The 20,936-nt window shown below is 36.6% G+C and overlaps 1 protein-coding gene and 1 long non-coding RNA gene across 4 annotated transcripts in view; both read left to right on the forward strand.

The window, feature by feature from the left end:
• Positions 1-640: 640 nt before the first annotated feature.
• LOC113638469 lies at positions 641-2,249 on the forward strand. The gene is made up of 2 exons (XR_007138598.1): positions 641-686; positions 1,769-2,249. It is a non-coding gene; the product is annotated as an uncharacterized LOC113638469 (long non-coding RNA).
• Positions 2,250-3,758: 1,509 nt separating this feature from the next.
• The window catches only part of LOC125138484 (NACHT, LRR and PYD domains-containing protein 12-like), a 53,719-nt gene continuing 36,541 nt past the window's right edge, over positions 3,759-20,936 (forward strand). The window contains exons 1-9 of one of the 3 annotated variants that reach the window (XM_047803860.1): positions 3,787-3,937; positions 4,170-4,306; positions 4,521-4,637; positions 4,754-4,870; positions 5,678-5,794; positions 6,160-7,944; positions 10,113-10,307; positions 11,339-11,512; positions 13,305-13,482. In XM_047803860.1, the coding sequence (XP_047659816.1) occupies positions 4,254-4,306; positions 4,521-4,637; positions 4,754-4,870; positions 5,678-5,794; positions 6,160-7,944; positions 10,113-10,307; positions 11,339-11,512; positions 13,305-13,482 (2,736 nt within the window). In that variant the 5' untranslated portion in view covers positions 3,787-3,937; positions 4,170-4,253. Of the gene's footprint in view, positions 3,938-4,169; positions 4,307-4,520; positions 4,638-4,753; positions 4,871-5,677; positions 5,795-6,159; positions 7,945-10,112; positions 10,308-11,338; positions 11,513-13,304; positions 13,483-16,382; positions 16,557-20,936 lie in introns of those variants that run through there. The other 2 variants (XM_047803859.1, XM_047803861.1) reach the window with 2 other exon arrangements.

Here is a 20,936-nt window from a genome sequence, read left to right on the forward strand (position 1 = left end):
ATATCTGTGTACACAACTGGAGTTGTAGCTATTATTCTAGGTTTACAATGGGTAGAAGACGTAAAACCTCAAAGAGTAATTATATGTTCTGACTCTACACTGTAAAAAATTTTTTGAACTTGTAAATAAAGATAGCATCATTTAAGTAAATTTTACAAACAAATACTATTTTGTCTTTTTACTTCAATGTGTCACGTTTAATTCAATAAGCTACTTAAGGTTTCGTTTTTATTAATTGTGCTTAAATACATAGGTAAATTCAAATGGAACTGCCTAAGTAATATGTACTTAGTGTTTTGTCATTTAATGAATTAATGCAAAAAATAACAAAACCAAGTAAAAAGTACTCAAAGAAGCCAGGCAATCTATGCGCATGCGTTTCTGGTTGCGGTGTGGCGCAGAGGAGTGCAACGGAAAATCGTCTCGAAGACTGATTATTACACGGTAAGTTAATTAAATAATTTGTTTATTGGTCAATTTAGCTACCTTTGCAGAAAATTATAGAACTATTAAGACTGGTGGTTAAAGAGTTAAGGCGTCAAGTGTTAATAGTTGACAGAGTTAAGTTTGCTAAGAACCGATTTGCACAAACAGCTATTATTAGCAAAATGCATCTGTGTCGAAAGGTAGGGTCTGGTCTGGTCCTCGGCGCGCAAACCGTTGATTTTAGAAAGCACTTTTAAACGGTGAGTGTAAATAGTCTAATATATAAATATCTTTCTGACAATAAATGATTACCCTAAAACCTATATTAGTTAATTGTTATTAAGTTGACTTAGTGTAAATGTGTTGATTGATGCTAGTTTTTTTTTTCTCATTTTCTGTCCGTTCACAGTAACATGAGCTATTTCTGACCTGACAGAAATAGCTCATGTTACTATGAGTATTTTGCTGGCATAAGTTTTTTTTTCTTGTCGGTTCATATAAGCGTGTATGCACGTACATGTGCTTGTCGCTAACGCTAGCATCTCAGGTGATTTTTCTGTCGGGTCATATAAGCGTGTATGCATGTACAGTACACGTGCTTGTCGCTATCACTAGAATATTCTCAGGTGATTTTTTTTTGTCGGTGCATATAAGCGTGTATGCATGTACACGTGCTTGTCGCTAATGCTAGCATATGTCTCATGTGCTTCTTAAAGTTTCTCTTTTATTATTTTTTGTTTGTTTCTGGTAGCAACTTAAACTGCTTAAAATATGTAGTCATTTGCAGATGTTCATTAACGTTTTACAGTGAATGTGATGGAAAAACATGGAAACTACAGCAGAACTGTACCACTTCCTTGCCTACATCAAGATTGTCTGTGCACATTTAACTAAATTGATGCACTTAAGTTCCACTTTTCTAAGATTCTTCTTGTTGAAGAATGTATTTTCCTCGAAACACTGTATTGTATATTAAGTAGTGTAATTAATGACAGAAATTTTATTTTTGGGTGAACTAACCCTTTAAGTGCAAAGGGTGATCACACCAAATATTGATTTAGTCAATAGAAGGTAAATGAAAATTAATTTATGAAAACATTTTAAAGGCATCCCCACTTTACAGAATATTTACACAAGTGCCTAAAACGTTTTACAGTACTGAAGCTTTGCAACTAGTTTAAGTGTCTTGCAGACACAGTTCTTCATTTCTTATTTTTTTCATTCTTCATTTATTAACAGATTTAACCTCTGTGTGGGGCACTTATCACGCAAAAATAAAGAGAACATACAATTTACTGTACAATATTGTAACCACTTTTTCACTCATTTGTGTATTTGACAGGATGTCAGAAGAGACATGATTGAAGATAGCTTCACCAATCATCTAATGAAGATCGTTGTACTGGGCAGCACCGCAGGAGAGGAAGATGCCAACATAGCTGATGTCGTCATTGAGGGAACTGCGGTACTGTCAGGATGCAAGAATCTTACAAATGCCTGACTTCTGCTCATGGGCTTCATTTACTCCTTGAACTTGAGCTATCCTTCAAAGCTAAGAAACACAAATTTTTTCTTGGACTGGATGCTTTGAAATTTTCTCCAAAAGTTAGCTCTTTGCAGAGAAAGCTATTGATGTAAGTCTGCTAGCTGGCCATTTTGTTTGGCATTGAGTGTATTTGCTTTTGTATACTTTTTGTATTTGCTAATTGTTTTTTAAGTGAGAATGTCCGCAAAAGACTTGTTAAGCTAAAGTTGTACTGAACTGTTTCACATAGTTTGTCCATTGGTTTGATCATTTCTTTAATAAAAGTACTCAAGGAAAATGTCTGTCAGTGTTTTTTTATTTTTATTTTTTATTGAAGACATCAGTTATGATGCATCACAAATTATGTTAGATATGTAGATATGTTAGAACATTTAAAGTAAATGTTACTCAGGATAACTAAAAAAGATAACTAGGCCTCTTGTGTAAAAAAAAAATGCAATAAATCATATATTTATAAGCATTACTTAAGTAATATTTACAAACAAAAAGTCAATAAAATTAACTGGGAATTCCCAAGTAAACTTAACAATTAAAAACTTAAAAATGTCTAATTAAACTTACTAATAATTATGTTTAGGCTTTTACTTGGCAAATATTTGTAAATTTACTAGCCTTTTCTGAGTGAAAAAACTTTCCAAGCTTTTTTCAAGTAAATCCCACTCCAAATTTTTTACAGTGTATTGCAGGACTTTATACTGTAGCTTGGATTCAACTGAAACAGCAAGAAATTTCCTATTTAATGAAATACTCATGATAATGCTAAGAATAGAAAGACTTGGAATTGATGTACAATTCTGTTGGGTCCTGGCTCATGTTGGTGTAGAGGGCAATAAGATAGCAGATCTGACTGCAAAAAATACCCTAAAAATAAAGAATGAGGATATTATAAAAATCCCATTTGGGAAAAGTGAGGCCAAGTCATTAACAAAAACAGCAATAGAGTAAACATGGCAGAAAAAATGGGATATAGATAACAAAGGGAGACACTATTATAATATACAAAATACAATCAAGGTCAAAGCAATTAAAGGGAAATGTAGAAGAGAAGAAGTGATTTTATCAGGATTAAGACTAGGACACTGGATTAAAATCAACCATATTTTTAATGGGAAAATGCACATCAGATAAATGTGATGCATGTAATGTTCCAGAAAATGTGGAACATGCCATAATGATGTGTAAAACAATATCACTTAGAAAGGGAAATATTTAAAGGAAAGATATATGAGTTGGGAAAAGAATGGAGTTTGAAAGGGATATTAGGGTTGGGTTATTTTGTTGTTGTAGGTACATGAAGCCCTGAGGTTGCATTTCCTGGTACAGTAGGTGGCGCTCTGGTTGCGACCCGCGATATAAACAAAAAAAGAAGAAGAACGACACGTGACTCCTACTGAAAGGGCATAGATATATATACACTAGATGTCGCCTTGTATAGGGCAGTACATTGGAACGAATGCGTCAATAGAGCCGCCATCTTGGTACGGGGGACCCGCTCCTCTTAATGCATCAGCGTCAATGTAGGCAAAGAAATAAAATCACCAGAAATCGTCATGATTGCGATTTCTAATTTTTTTTGGTCGTTCTAAAGGTCAAACAACAAACCAACGGAACAAGAAATATAATTTCCTAACGTGCATTATTATAAAACACATTCTCACTTGTGTAATGTAATCCCTTGCTGTCTGTTTATTAGATTTATTTCGTTTGAATAACCAAACGCAGCACAGAAGTCCGGCATCGTCCATGCATTTGAGGTAAAGGAGCACCGTACAAAGATGGCGGCGGTTTTGACGCATTTTTAGGACCCAAGGCGACATCTAGTGTATAGATATCTATGGTGAAAGTGAAAGTGTTTCTCCCTCCGAATCGACTCCATTGTGTGAAGCGTTTGTACAAGTTAAAACATCTTTATCAGCAGCAGAAACGGTGATATTAATGTGACAGAACAAGGCCTGTTGACTAAAGGTAAGTTATTAGATTATTTGATGGACTTTGTGTTAGAAGAATGTGGATATATTGTATATTAAAGTCAGTATGATGTAAGTACTGTACAGAGCTTTCAGCTTCCTCTCTGCACTTTATGGGGAATTAAACATTACAGGGGTTTTAAACAGGATATTTAAACTAAAGAGCAGCATTTTTCTTTAAGTATAAAGATGTGAAAATGATTGTGCACATTTGTTTGTGTGTTTTCTAGGAGTGTGATCCATTCCATCAGAAGAGATCAGACTCTTCAGGACTCAGCTGTGTGTTTGTGTGTAAACTTTACTAATATTTAAAGATGGAGACTCCTGATCTGGACACAGATAATGTTTCTACACCATCAAACAACTGGTAATCTACAGCATCCTTGTGTTCTAGTCATTAAATATTCACATCTAAATTATTAATAGTAAATATGATATGATTTAACCAAATGTTTTACTATTACAGTATATAACTATACACATCTAACAGTCACTAATTCACAGTAAAAATGTATTGTTTAATGTAAGTAAAATAAAGTGTGTATATAAATGACTAAAGGACTGTGTATAATGTTGTACAGTAAACCCAAGAGAAAGAGATCAGAATCACCAACACACAGCTGTATCTCCATGAAGAGTGAACGGTCTATGGGGCTTCCTCAGAATTTTAAAGATGGAGACACATCACTTCTACACAGGTAACATCTCCTCACTGTTAATGTCACTGCTAAAGTCACACTTAAAGGGAAATATACTGTAAGTAAAATAAAGTGTGTATATAAATGACTAAAGGACTGTGTATAATGTTTTACAGTAAACCCAAGAGAAAGAGATCAGAATCACCAACACACAGCTGTATCCCCATGAAGAGTGACTGGTCTATGGGGATTCCTCTGGCATTTAAAGATGGAGACTCATCACTTCTACACAGGTAACGTCTCATCACTGTTAATGTCACTGCTAAAGTCACATTTAAAGGGAAGTTTAACTACATAAACAGGGGCCAAAATAAATACAGAAACACAGTAATGGAGACACTATTGTGTGTCCAACTATGTTTTGTTGTTTTGTTTTTGTAATATTTAATCTTTTATTAGGAAATGTGTTTGGGGGGAAAAGTGTGTTTGTGGTGTGTTTAATATAAATAGCACTTGGTTTGACATGTTGTTTTGTAATACAGTGAAATTCATATGTTAGTGAGGTAGTTTTGGGGTTGCTGTGTGTTCAGTCATTGCAGGCGAGACGACTGCTTACATTATTGAGCTAATGACAGGAAACTAAGTCATAAGAATCATCTAGAGTTTGAATGTAAAGTGTTAGTCTAGCTGAATAGCATCTGTCTTTACATTTACATTACATTTATGGCATGTGGGAGACTCCTTTATTCCCAGTGACTTACATCTACCTCATTTATAAATCTGACCAATTGAGGGTTAATGGCCTTGTTCAGGGGACCAGCAGTGGTAGCTTGGTGGACCTGGGATTCAAACAAACTGTCTTCTGTGCTAATACATAATAATTCTCTAAAGTCCTAAATAAACTTCTCTAAAAGTTTGTTCTATATTTAACACTGTTTTTTTTGTTTTTGTTTCTTTGGGGTGGGGGGATTTTCCACCATTGAGCAAAGAAAAATCATTCTGTTTATTGTAAGTAAAAATCCACATTCAGTTAGCAAGTGAGTTAAAAACTATTAAGATTGTAAATAACTAAATAAAGAAGTATATATAATGTTGTACAGTAAACTCCAGGGAAAGAGATCAGAATCACCAACACACAGCTGTATCTCCATGAAGAGTCATGAGTCTATGGATCATCATCAGGAGGTTAAAGCTGTAGACTCCTCACTTCTACACAGGTAATGTCTCTTAACTTTTAATGTCAATGCTAAAGGCACACTTAAAGGGTAATTTAATGAGATAAACCGGGGGCAAACTAAATACTACAACACTTGAACTCTGACCTTAATAAAGCCACTATTATGTGTTTAAAAATCGCTCAGTCTGTTTTTTTGGGAAATGTTCTGATTGGAATGTTTTCTTGTGGTTTCTTTCTTCAAATGACATGTTGTTTTGTAATGCAGTGAAATTCATACGATGGCATTCAAATATGGCTTAAGTGTCCAAATAATAGTCTGTATACTACAGAGTGATTAGATTACTGAAAACAGATGATTAAGTCTAATAAATGAACCCCGTGTCTTCCTGCTTCTCCATATCACAGGTACGACCCAGAATCTGCTGGTGGAAATGAATTCCAGAAAAAGTTCAAATTAAATCTGATGAAGAAGTTTCAGTGTTTGAATGGAGTGATAATAAACCTGGGAGCCCAAACACTCCTGAATGAGATCTACACAGAGCTCTACATCACAGAGGGAGACAGTGGAGAAGTCAATAATGAACATGAGGTGAGGCAGATCGAGGCAGCATCCAGGAGAAGAACAACAGAGGAAACACCAATCAAATGCAATGACATCTTTAAGCCTTTATCTGAACAAGACAAACCCATCAGAACTGTGCTGACAAAGGGAGTCGCTGGCATCGGAAAAACCGTCTCTGTGCAGAAGTTCATTCTGGACTGGGCTGAAGGGAAAGTAAATCAGGACGTCCACCTCATATTTCCACTTCCTTTCAGAGAGCTGAACTTGATGAAGGACCAGAAACTGAGTCTGATGGAGCTCCTTCATGTCTTTTTTAAGGAAACAAAAGAAACAGAAATGTCCAGTTTGGAAAAGGTTCTGTTCATTTTTGACGGATTGGACGAGTGTCGTTTTCCTCTAGATTTCCAGAAGACAGTGAGAGTGTGTGATGTAACTGAATCAGCATCAGTGCCTGTGCTGCTGATAAACCTGATCAAAGGGAATCTGCTTCCCTCTGCTCTCATCTGGATCACCTCCAGACCTGCAGCAGCTGATCAAATCCCCTCTGAGTGTGTGGATCGAGTCACAGAGGTACGAGGGTTCAATGACCCACAGAAGGAGGAGTACTTCAGGAAGAGGATCAGTGATCAGAGCCTGGCCAATAACATCATCACACACCTGAAGTCATTAAGAAGCCTCTACATCATGTGTCACATCCCAGTCTTCTGCTGGATTACAGCCACTGTTCTAGAGAGAATGTTGGGTGAAGCAGAGAGTGGAGAGATGCCCAAGACTCTGACTCAAATGTACACACACTTCCTCATCATTCAGACAAACATCATCAGAGAAAAATACTCAAAGAAGCAGGAGAGTGATGAAGAAATGCTTCTTAAACTGGGACAACTGGCTTTTCAGCAGCTGAAGAAAGGGAACCTGATCTTCTATGATGAAGACCTGAGAGAGTGTGGTATTGATGTGACAGAAGCAGCAGTGTACTCAGGTGTGTGTACTCAGATCTTCAGAGAGGAGTTTGGGCTTCACCACAGTAAAGTGTACTGCTTTGTTCATCTGAGCATTCAGGAGCATCTCGCAGCTCTGTATGTGCACCTGACCTTCATGAAGGAGAAGAGAAATGTGGTTAAACAGAATCAAGATTCTGAACGTTCGTTGAAAAAAAATACAATCTCAGATGTACACAAGAGTGCTGTGTATCAGACTTTAAAAAGTAAGACTGGACATCTGGATCTTTTCCTTCGCTTTCTTCTGGGTCTCTCACTGGAGTCCAATCAGAAACTCTTACATGTTTTAGTAACACAGACAGGAAGTAGCTCCCAGAGCATAAAGGAAACAGTTCAGTACATTAAGGAGAAGATCAGTAAATATCTTCCTACAGAGAAATCCATCAATCTGTTCCACTGTCTGAATGAACTGGGTGATGATTCTCTAGTGGAGGAAATCCAACACTACCTGAAATCTGGAAAACAAAGTGAACTTTCTTCTTCACAGTGGTCTGCTCTGGTGTTTATGTTACTGACATCAGCACAGGAGCTGGATGAGTTTGACCTGAGTAAATATTTCAGTACAGATAAGATAACAGAAGATGTTGTTCTGAAGATGATGCCTGTGATTACAGCATCCAGTAAAGCAATGTAAGTAAATGTGAATATAACTGTTCTACTGTTACAGTGTTAGAGAGAAACTGAACACACTCTAATATGGACTTTGGGATGTTCTGACCTGAAGGTGATACAGAGTAGAGTTCATGTAAATAGATAAATTAGGGAATAAAAACTGCATTAATAAATGAATGATACTGAAGGGCAGCTATTAAACATGTAGAAGCAGGTGATTACATTTGAGGGAGTTTGATGTTTTGTAGTTATGATTTATCTTAATATCTTAATAATGATGAAGTTAATGCAGGTTTTATGTTGGATGTTTGATGTATATTAAACACACCTGTGTACCAGACATAAAGAACATGTTTACTGCAGTAATGACAAATTCTAATCCCCAAAATGATTTTATTCATTATTAAGTTTTATTTGTGAGGTGGAAATGGTCTTTCATAGAAAGCTGACTTTGCAGAGAAGTTTAATAATAATAATAATAATAATAATAATAATAATAATAATAATAATAATAATAATAATAATTAGATTTGTAAACTTGGTCGCAACAAACTTGTTGGCTTTGACGAGGTAAGTATTCACAAAGGCTGGTGCTTTTTGGAGGCAAGTGGACATAAAACTAGATGAAATCTAGTGGAGCGCTAGGGTGCCAAAACATTTGGAGGCAAGTGGAGACGAGTATGTGACATCATCAGAATACCCACGAGGCAGTTCCCCTGATTGTTCTGAGTGTTTTGATATGTCACATGTCCATGTTGTAAAAAGTTTTTGGAGTTTGCATATTTTGGGGGCGGGGCTGCGGCACAACCGGAAGGCCAGTCGGTAAACCAATTTAAAACTTTGTTCAGAGTATCACGCCGAGTTATAAACCTCCATACTTTATAATGGGAGTCTATGGGGAAAAAGGCCATTTTGAGACCCGGTACCGGAAGTACCGGTACTTGGATCGCTTAGAAGAGTAATAGCAACAATCTTCAGACCAGGGTCTACGACATATACGAATTTGGTGCATGTGGCTCGAAAGCCCTGATAAATTTTTGTCTAAGCTTAAATAGGAAAACAGAATGTTGGCTTCTACAAAGCGACATAACTAGAGACAGAGAAGGAAGACTCTAGAGGCAGGAGCAAGCATCAATATGAAGTGAGAGACTGTTGGACTTGGACAGGGTAGATTTTGAACCTATAAGGAGAACCTTTGAGAAAGTTGGAGGAAACCAAGTGTTTATTTCATTTAAGCATCAATTGTTGAGACAGGAGTGTGGAAGAGCAGAGTCACGTTTTGTGGACATATAAAATATATACCAAATTTTATAAACCACATTATTTTAATGTGTGAAACCGTATTAAAGGCTGCACTCAAATCTAACAGGACAAGAATAGTTAAGAGTTCAGCATCAGCAGCCATCAGGAGATCATTAGTGACCTTCACTAAAGCAGCTTCCATACTGTGTTTAGTACAGAACCCAGACTGAAAGGATTCTAATAGATTATTGTCACTAAGTTTAGCATGAACCTGTGTGATAACGTTCATGTCTGATTAGAAAGTGTTCATTTAGCTGAAAAGTGCTCCCTTTAATGCTAATCTATAACACTACATGATAAGATTTTAGCTAATGTCAGTCTGATTCCTAAACAGAATTCTCTACAGTATTATAGTACATTATTTATGTGAGCTTCAGCTGAGAGACCGGTATCAATAATCACACCGAGGTCTTTTACTGCTGCACATGATGTAATAGAAAGACCATCCAGAGTTACTCTGTAATCAGAAAGCTTACTTCTGACTGTCTGTGGTCCTGGTACAAGATCTTCTGTGTGTCAGAGTTAAACAGGAGGAAGTTAGTAAGTGTCCACTGTCTAATGTCCTTCACACAATCTTCAGTCTTATTAAACTGGTGTCTCACATCTGACTGCTGAAACATACAGCTGTGTGTCAACAGCGTAACAGTGGAAGCTAATACCATGTTTATTAATAGATTACTCTAGATACTAGTTAGTTAGCTGTAGTTAAACACTAACTTTACCCATTTTAGATGTAGATGTGGACTGCAGTGTCACTTTAACCATATTGTCTAACTGGTGTTTGTACTTTCAGTATTTATAAAAATGAGAAGGTTCAGTGAAAGCTTTGAGGACGTGTTTGATCATTTGTGTGAGTTCATTATGTTTTATTTTATTTCCTTTAGTATCAGCTGTGATTCACTTGGAGTAAAAACTTGGTCATCTCTGGTCTCAGCGCTCAGATCAGAAACCTCCAAACTGAGAGAACTTCATCTGACTGTGAAAACACTGGATCTGTCTGAGAATAAACTCAGAGACTCAGGAGTGAAGACTCTCTCTGCTGTACTGGAGAATCCTCACTGTAAAGTGGAGACACTGAAGTAAGATCATCTCTCTGAGACTCACAATAACTCACTAAAAGCAGCAATTATATACAGTGTTGTTTTTCCCCTGAAATGTTCTGTAACACTACAACATTCAGAACAAATACATTAGTCATTAAGTGATGAGTTTTCTACAGAATCACTTAGGAATTAAATAAATAAATAAAAGAGTATATAAGAGAAAAAATCTAAAAATTAAAAAGATTAATTATTTTTAAAGCCAGCAAAACTTTTGCAACTCAATAAAAAAATAATATCAATAATTGAAAATAATATAATATAACAGGTGAAGCTCCAGGGTCCTGGTCCCACCCATGTGGAGTCCTGGCCCACCTACATAAACTCTGTTATAATGTTAGAGTTATTAATAAACCCCAGTTGTCACTCACTAGGAGCTGCTGCTTTAAGAAGCTTCATTGAGTGACGTTGCTCAGTAACATTTCTGTGTGGTGTTTAGTCGTGTAACAGACTAGTTTAATAAAGACTTTATCTTCTCTGAAACAGACACCACACTGTGTCTTTACCCCTGAAACTCCTACACTGTAATCAGAGGATATAATAAGATGAAATGTGTTACAGTTTGTGTTTACACTGGAGAACAGTGTCAGAGTGGAGATTGGACTCATCTGAGAGCTGAAGAACAGAACTGCAGTTGGTTTAGGAGTACATGGGGCAACACCAACACAAAGTCATTTTAACTCCAATTAAAACACTCAATGCATTTATTTAATTTATTATTTATTTTTATTTATCTAAAAATTAAAAAGCAAAACTTTTGTAGATCAAATGAACTTAATATCAATAATTCAAGAACAGATCTCTTTCAGCTCATTGTCCTCTTTTTACAGTCATGTAAGTTCTTTTGAGTGACAGCTGATGTTGAGTTTCTTCTCAACCTTGTGCCCACCCTGTTTTACCCAGGACCACCTACTGTTCACAATCTGACAGGAATGTTTTGTTCAGTGTTAATTAGACTTTATATAATAAACATATGTTGATGAAGAGTGTGTCATTGTGTCTCTCTACAGGTTGTGTGATTGTGATGTCTCAGATGAAGTCTGTGCTGCTCTGACTTCAGCTCTGAGATCAAATCCCTCACACCTGAGATTCCTGGATCTGTCCTATAATAATCTCGGAGACTCAGGAGTGAAGATTCTCTCTGCTGTACTGGAGAATCCTCACTGTAAACTGGAGACACTGAGGTAAGATCATATATTAAAACATTAATAATAAATCATGGTCTAATCTTCATCCAGGTCGTAATAATAGATAAACACATTGTGTATAAATAAAACACAGTCACAGTTGTTCTTGTCAATACTGAATAAACCATTTACACTTTCACTGTCTGGGGTTAAAAAATACACCAATGAACTAACAACTTCTCCAAAAACTAATTAGAGTCTGACCCTGTTTTAGGTCTGATTACTGACAGTCTGATCTTCTCAAGAAAGATCTGTTCATGTGAACTCGGATTAAAACAGAGATTTTGTTGAGATGTGAAACAGAGAAAAGTTACAGAAAACATTTACATTAATATTTTATTTCTCACATACACAACCATACACAGTACGACACGTAGTGACATGTTTTTAATCTGTCTGTGATTTAAACATCAAATAAAATAGAATAATAAAAAAGAAAATAGAATAAAAATAGAATAGATGTAAAAAATAGAAATGTAAGAATCAGTTTAATGGAGTGAAAAATAAATGTGAATATGGATCAGTGGCAGAACAATGTGAGTGTTTTAATAAAGTTCAGATAAATACTGCAATATATGAACTATGTTCTGTGTAAAATAAAACTCCACTCTCGTGCCCACGCAGTGATTTGCATTGACTATTTATGGTTAAAAATGGGCGTGTACAGGGCGGGATTTGAGGCTGGTTCACGTACGCACATCTGCGGGTTATCTGTGATTTATAAAGGGAACATTGCTTACAGGTGTGTTCGTACGCACGGTTTTATAAATCGGATTTTATTTTGGCTTACGCCATTTTTGGCTTTTGGGCGTACGTAAAATTTTAGTAGGGATCCTACGCAAAGTTTTATAAATGAGACCCTTGGTCTGTAAAGTGTGTGTTACTCAGTCCACAATAATACACACTGTCTACAGTCAGGGTCGACACTCGAGCCCCAGTAAAATGTTCCTGATAAATCAGTGTCTGATGATGTAGATTACAGTAGATATGTCTGAAAATAGGCTTCGTCTTCATCACACATTAATATTTACATCATGATTTAAAACATGAAGACTGATTGTAATGTTAGCTGAAGTGACAATATCCTGTACCCTTTAGTCATAAACCCCACCCATGATAAGCCCCGCTCATCATAAGCCCCACCCACCATAAGCTATGCCAATCACTGTGCCCCGCCGCCTCACTGTACTCCGTTTTTCACTTTTCTCAGTAGAAATGTGGACTTGCAGTCAGATGATAATTAATAATCCCACATTGTACCTGAGGACTGAGGAGATGTAACTACCAGACTAACACTTATCACTGTGTTAATGAGTAGTATGTGAATGTGGATTTAGATGAATGACGACTTCCTGTTTTACACATCTGATTTATTTGCCACAGATTTGATCAATAATGTTAAATTGTTAACTGCTAAAAGAAGCTTTTCTTTTCTCTTCTCATTTCTAAACTCTTCTAAAACTGGATGTGACTTAGTCATCAGTGAAAGCTTTTTGAAGTGATTTATTCATTTAGACGACTAGTTAGTTAGTTTTCTTACAAAAATACTAGTTGTGGATTTAAGGTTGTTTAGCTAAAAAAGTTTACATGTGTAATTGTAGTAAAGATCTTTACAGTGAAATAAAATGTAAAACTGAAATAATAAAATGATCTGGATTTGTTGGTGTTTTTGCAAAAACAAACAAACAAACAAACAAATAAATAAATAAATAATAGATCAAAGTGATTAAACACTAGAAACGTCCCTGTGTACAACCAGTGAAGAGTGTGTCATTGTGTCTCTATACAGGTTGTATATGTGTGGTGTCTCAGATGAAGGCTGTGCTGCTCTGACTTCAGCTCTGAGATCAAACCCCTCACACCTGAGAGAACTGGATCTGTCCTGTAATAAACTAGGAGACTCAGGAGTGAAGAGTCTCTCTGCTGTACTGGAGAATCCTCACTGTAAACTGGAGACACTGAAGTAAGATCATATATTAAAACATTAATAATAAATCATGGTCTAATCTTCATCCAGGTCGTAATAATAGATAAACACATTGTGTATAAATAAAACAGTCACAGTTGTTCTTGTCAATACTGAATAAACCATTTACACTTTCACTGTCTGGGGTTAAAAAATACACCAATGAACTAACAACTTCTCCAAAAACTAATTAGAGTCTGACCCTGTTTTAGGTCTGATTACTGACAGTCTGATCTTCTCAAGAAAGATCTGTTCATGTGAACTCGGATTAAAACAGCTGTGACTGTGTTTTATTAATACAGGATGTGTATATGTTTACATTTATATTTTATTTCTCACATTTTATTTATGTGTAAAATAAAATCTGGCTGATGTCTCAGTGTTGTGTATGAAAGTCCAGAAAAAGTCCAAGTTCTAGTCTTATGTGTTGTCCTGGTCTGTAAAGTGTGTGTTACTCAGTCCACAATAATACACACTGTCTACAGTCAGGGTCGACACTCGAGCCCCAGTAAAATGTTCCTGATAAATCAGTGTCTGATGATGTAGATTACAGTAGATATGTCTGAAAATAGGCTTCATCTTCATCACACATTAATATTTACATCATGATTTAAAACATGAAGACTGATTGTTATGGAATAAAAACACTGTCAAAAATAATTGTACGTAATTCAAAGCATTGTGTGTAAATTTTAATTTAGTTGTGCGTAATTTAAAACTATTGTACGTAATTATGTTTTTTGTGGAGTTGGATCCCAGAACCTACGGCCACGACAGTTTACAGATACGAGATTTTGTGTGTTTGTTCAAATACTACTCCAAAATGTACGACTATGACAGTTTACAGACACAACGCTTGTTTTCACAACACCTCTTTTTTACACACGAAAACGGTCTGTGAAACAACTGTCAAAAATACGTCATCACGTTCACAGGCATTACTATCCGATGGAAGATGAATCGATTCCACTAAGCGCGCATGCGCCCCGCCCTCTTCTAAACCACTCATATAAACCACTGGTGCCGAAATGGCGGGTTAGTTATCACTAATAACAGAGAGAATTTTGTGCTAACACTTTAAAATAATGGTTTTTATTGTATTTCTTGACTTTTACAAGGCATTTGATACTGTTGAACATACTTTTTTATTTGAAATCTTAGATTTTTTAGGTTTTGGGAGTAATTTTTGTAAAATAATTAAGACGTTGTATACTGACATATAGTTCTGTATCCCTGAATCCTAGTATAACTCCTAGGTTTGAAGTGCTCCGCAGTATTATGCAGGGATGCCTGATTTCTCCCAAACTGTTTATTCTAGCCACTCAATCACTTATATTGCTCATTAATCATAACCCCGATTTGCATGGGATCTCAATATTTGACAAGGAATTTAAAATTAGTCAATTTGCAGACGACACAACAATCCTTTTAAAGAATAAATTCATGGTTGATGTTGCCCTAAATTCAGTCTCGATTTTCCCTAAAGCTTCAGGATTTACCCTTAATATTAAAAAATGTGAGCTACTTCCCATTCACTCATCAACGGACTCTATCATCTCTTCAGTTTAGGTTAAAGACGAAGTGAAATATTTAGGAATAGTTTTATCTAAAAATGCTATTAGAAGAGAAGACGTTAACTTTTCTAACCAGTTAATAGATATGAGGAAATCTTTGAGCTATTTCCAAAATAATCTCTCCATGCCACTCCCTGTATGTTTCTACAGTTAATGTTAAGAAAGCTAATTCGATCGTTTTCCAATTTCTGGGGAAAAACAAAACTCATTATATTAAGAAATCACAGCTGGTTAAAGACTATGATATGGGTGATATTAAAGGACATTCAAGATTAATTGGTTGAAAACATATCGGTGGCTTAGTGATTAGCACGTTCGCCTCACAGCTCCAGGGTCGCTGTTCGATTCCCTATGCTATTACTTATACTGCTTAGTTCATCTTGCTTCCATATTAGTTAGTAGTATTAAGCTCAGTATTAATGCAGTACTACCTATTACTTCCTGCATAGTCACTCGTTACCAATAGACCATTATTTTAAAGTGATAGCACAAAATTCTCTCTGTTATTAGTGATAACTAACCCGCCATTTCGGCACCAGTGGTTTCTATGAGTGGTTTAGAAGAGGGCGGGGCACATGCGCGCTTCGTGGAATCGATTCATCTTCCATCGGATAGTAATGCCTGTGAACGTGATGACGTATTTTTGACAGTTGTTTCACAGACCGTTTTTGTGTGTAAAAAAGAGGTGTTGTGAAAACAAGCGTTGTGTCTGTAAACTGTCATAGTCGTACATTTTGGAGTTGTATTTGAACAAACACACAAAATCTCGTATCTGTAAACTGTCGTAGCCGTAGGTTCTGGGATCCAACTCCACAAAAAACATAATTACGTACAATAGTTTTAAATTACGCACAACTAAATTAAAATTTACACACAATTACGTACGATTATTGACAGTGTTTTTATTCCATAATTGTAATGTTAGCTGAAGTGAAAATATCCTGTACCCTTTAGTCATAAACCCCACCCATGATAAGCCCCGCCCACCACAAGCTATGCCCATCACTGTGCCCCGCCCCCTCACTGTGTTCTTTTTTCACTTTTCTCAGTAGAAATGTGGACTTGCAGTCAGATGATAATTAATAATCCCACATTGTACCTGAGGACTGAGGAGATGTAACTACCAGACTAACACTTATCACTGTGTTAATGAGTAGTATGTGAATGTGGATTTAGATGAATGATGACTTCCTGTTTGGTTTTTCCTGTTGTTGGTGTTTTTGCAAAAAAAAATAAAAATAAATAAATAAATAAATCAAAGTGATTAAACACTATAAACGTCCCTGTGTACAACCAGTGAAGAGTGTGTCATTGTGTCTCTATACAGGTTGCGTCAGTGTGATGTCTCAGATGAAGGCTGTGCTGCTCTGACTTCAGCTCTGAGATCAAACCCCTCACACCTGAGAGAACTGGATCTGTCCTGTAATAAACTAGGAGACTCAGGAGTGAAGAGTCTCTCTGCTGTACTGGAGAATCCTCACTGTGAACTGGAGACACTGAGGTAAGATCATATATTAAAACATTAATAATAAATCATGGTCTAATCTTCATCCAGGTCGTAATAATAGATAAACACATTGTGTATAAATAAAACACAGTCACAGTTGTTCTTGTCAATACTGAATAAACCATTTACACTTTCACTGTCTGGGGTTAAAAAATACACCAATGAACTAACAACTTCTCCAAACACTAATTAGAGACTGACCCTGTTTTAGGTCTGATTACTGACAGTCTGATCTTCTCAAGAAAGATCTGTTCATGTGAACTCGGATTAAAACAGCTGTGACTGTGTTTTATTAATACAGGATGTGTATATGTTTACATTTATATTTTATTTCTCACATTTTATTTATGTGTAAAATAAAATCTGTCTGATGTCTCAGTGTTGTGTATGAAAGTCCAGAAAAAGTCCAAGTTCTAGTCTTATGTGTTGTCCTGGTCTGTAAAGTGTGTGTTACTCAGTCCACAATAATACACACTGTCTACAGTCAGGGTCGACACTCGAGCCCCAGTAAAATGTTCCTGATAAATCAGTGTCTGATGATGTAGATTACAGTAGATATGTCTGAAAATAGGCTTCGTCTTCCCTGCTAAAAAAACAGCATAAGGTATGTTTTGCATGCTGGGACCAGATTGGGATGGTGGTGTGCTGGTCAACATATGTTGTCTAAGATGCTAGTATAATCCCAGCAAGACCACAACAAAACCCATTTGTTACATATCACATTTCTTATTGCATATTCATAGTTAAATAAAGACCAAGACAAATTTCTAGAGAATCGCAATTCACTTTTTAATAAAGAAAAACATTCAGGATTTTTCTATCATTTATATGGCTTTCTATATATATATATATATATATATATATATATATATATATATATATATATATATATATTTGTGTGTGTGTGTGTGTGTGTGTATGTGTGTGTGTGTGTGTTTTTTAAATATTTATTGGACAATGACATTTGCCATCACACTGTAATATACACACATGGACTAATAACGTTACACAATATAACCTTTACAACACACATTTTTGGTCTTAGCTTCCGTTCTCTCTTTTAGCAAGTAACAAGTAGTATGTGGTGGCGATGACCATGTTTTTTTAAGAGGTGCTACCTGGAGTCGTTTGCCTTTAGACAACTTCTGCTCTATGTCTTCTTTATTCTCTGAAAAATTATAGAAACAAAATAAGAAAGAAAACTATATATCACTCATTTGTTTATATTGTGCAGTGAACGAGTTACGATAAAACAGCTACTGCTTAAGTTACAGACCTTCAGCATTAGTATTTGTGCCCTGAAGAAGTCTTGCTTCCATCGTAGCTACCCAATAAACCTGAGTTTGGTCAAACATGTCATAGTTAAAGTCCTTAATCTCGCTAGTTAAAACAACTGCTGTGCGGCCGTCATCCAGGTACCTCACGTATGTAAACATGCTGATTCCCAGTGATTAGCAGATACGTCGTGTAGAAGCAGAAGCTTTTTATTTACCCCAAAACAAAATCCTAATTACGGTGGCAAAAACATGATGATCTGGAACACGTGCACTTATACTAATGTCGATAAACACTGTAAGGTATATAATGTAGTCGAAAACATTGTTAGATTTATTTTTGGAAAGTGCAGGAACTACATTTACCTTCGTGAACATAGTTGCTTACTGGTTGCATAGCAACACTGATGCTGTGTAATATCTCTTCACCTTATCACTTTACTAAAAAAACAAACAAACAACTGAACTACTGCTTAATTGAGACAAACGGATTATCTTTCAAAAACCATCATTCTGTATGATTTATATGCTGCTTCCCTCATGGAGCTGGGAAGACAACATTTGTTGGTATTACTATATTTAATTTGTGGAGACACTTTAATCCCTAACAAACGATTTTTAAATGTTTTTATTCTTTGTTATTCAAAGCTTTTTGAGCTTTTGTTATTTCAGTTCTTTATTCAAAAGAGGGAGCAAAAGAAATAACACACTTATAATTAAATATATTCCAATATATTGTGTTTTAATCTTATATTAATGTGTTACATAGAAACATACACAATCAAAAATAAAGCTTGTTCCCATAAAGCTCATTCCAGCAAGATCATACTGGTTAACCAGCTACACCAGCCCTGTTTTACTTGATAACACCATGAATATGCTGGCCACCAATCTATACCAGCATTATACCAGCACTATACTATACCTATACTATACCAGCACTATACTATACCAGCACTATACCAGCACTATACTATACCAGCATTATACCAGCACTATACTATACTATACCAGCACTATACCAGCACTATACCAGCACTATACTATACCAGCATTATACCAGCACTATACCAGCACTATAGTATACCAGCACTATACCAGCACTATACCAGCACTATACCAGCACTATAGTATACCAGCACTATACCAGCACTATACCAGCACTATACTATACCAGCACTATACTATACCAGCACTATACTATACCAGCACTATACCAGCACTATACCAGCACTATACCAGCACTATACTATACCAGCACTATACCAGCACTATACCAGCACTATACCAGCACTATACTATACCAGCACTATACCAGCACTATACCAGCATTATACCAGCACTATACCAGCACTATACTATACCAGCATTATACCAGCACTATACCAGCACTATACTATACCAGCACTATACCAGCACTATACTATACCAGCACTATACTATACCAGCACTATACTATACCAGCACTATACCAGCACTATACTATACCAGCACTATACTATACCAGCACTATACTATACCAGCACTATACCAGCACTATACTATACCAGCACTATACCAGCATGAACCAGTAAAAACCAGCCTGGACCAGCATAGAATTAATGATGGATTTTCAGCAGGGTCATCAAACATGAATATTTTCATCATGATTTAAAACATGAAGACTGATTGTAATGTTAGCCAAGGTGAAAATATCCTGTACTGTACCTTTCAGTCTTAAGCTCCGCCCATCGTAAACCACGCCCATAGATGTGTTCCACCCATCACTTTGACACCTCCATGTCCCACCCCCTCACTGTGCCCCACCCCCTCACTGTGCCCCACCCCCTCACTGTGCCCCACCCCCTCACTGTGCTCCTTTTTCACTTTTCTCAGTAGAAATGTGGACTTGCAGTCAGATGATAATTAATAATCCCACATTGTATCTGAGGACTGAGGAGATGTAACTACCAGACTAACACTTATCACTGTGTTAATGAGTAGTATGTGAATGTGGATTTAGATGAATGACGACTTCCTGTTTTACACATCTGATTTATTTGCCACAGATTTGATCAATAATGTTAAATTGTTAACTGCTAAAAGAAGCTTTTCTTTTCTCTTCTCATTTCTAAACTCTTCTAAAACTGGATGTGATTTAGTCATCAGTGAAAGCTTTTTGAAGTGATTTATTCATTTAGACCAGTGGTCCCCAAACCCCGGGCCGCGGACCAAATGGTACCGGGCCGCACAAGAAACATTAAATTATTCCCATTTTATTTACTGTGGTGTGTTTCTCTCGGGTTTGTGCGACTTTCCATGGACGAGAGGTTAATAACCGGGAGCTGAGAGACGTCACCTAAAGCCGCACCGATACCGCGCATGCGCACAATATCATGATATCGGGCCGGGTTTAGGTGACGTCTGGAGCCGAGCGGCTGCGAGCGGCAGTGGTGTTGTAGCTTTGGTGGAGAGAGAAGGTGTGTATCGCTCTTCTCTCTGTTCACCGGTACTTTGTCATGTTTAACAGTGCTTGGTGTACGTGTATATTGTGTTTGCTCAAATTTAACCCACAAATTAGCAAAAATGAGCACGAAACAGACGTCGTTAGAAAGTTAGAAACTCTGCCGGTGTTCTGGATTAAAGTCATGGCGGAATACCCTGAGATTGTCACCACAGCACTTACATCCCTATCGTCATGTCCGACATGATATCTGTGTGAAGCGGGGATTTCTGCAGTGACGGCAACCGAAACAAAACAACGGAATAAACAGGACATAAGCGACACACTTCTGGTGTCATTGTCTCCTGTTACCCCAGATGGAACCGTCTCGTTGTAAAGAAACAAGCTCAGGGTTCTCATTGGTTTAGCGTTGTAGTGAGTTAAAAAGGCATGTTTAAATACAATTAAAGTAAAATTATTAATTTTAGTTTAATTGTATAGCCGCCAACCACCACCCCCCACCCCCAGCGGTCCCCGGTAAAATTATCAGACCGGTCCGCGGTGAAAAAAAGGTTGGGGACCACTGCTCTAGATGACTAGTTAGTTTTCTTACAAAAATACTAGTTGTGGATTTAAGGTTGTTTAGATAAATAAAGTTTACATGTGTAATTGTAGTAA

The sequence above is a fragment of the Tachysurus fulvidraco genome, chromosome 19 (genome assembly GCF_022655615.1).
Source record: "Tachysurus fulvidraco isolate hzauxx_2018 chromosome 19, HZAU_PFXX_2.0, whole genome shotgun sequence".
NCBI classification, from domain to species: domain Eukaryota; kingdom Metazoa; phylum Chordata; class Actinopteri; order Siluriformes; family Bagridae; genus Tachysurus; species Tachysurus fulvidraco.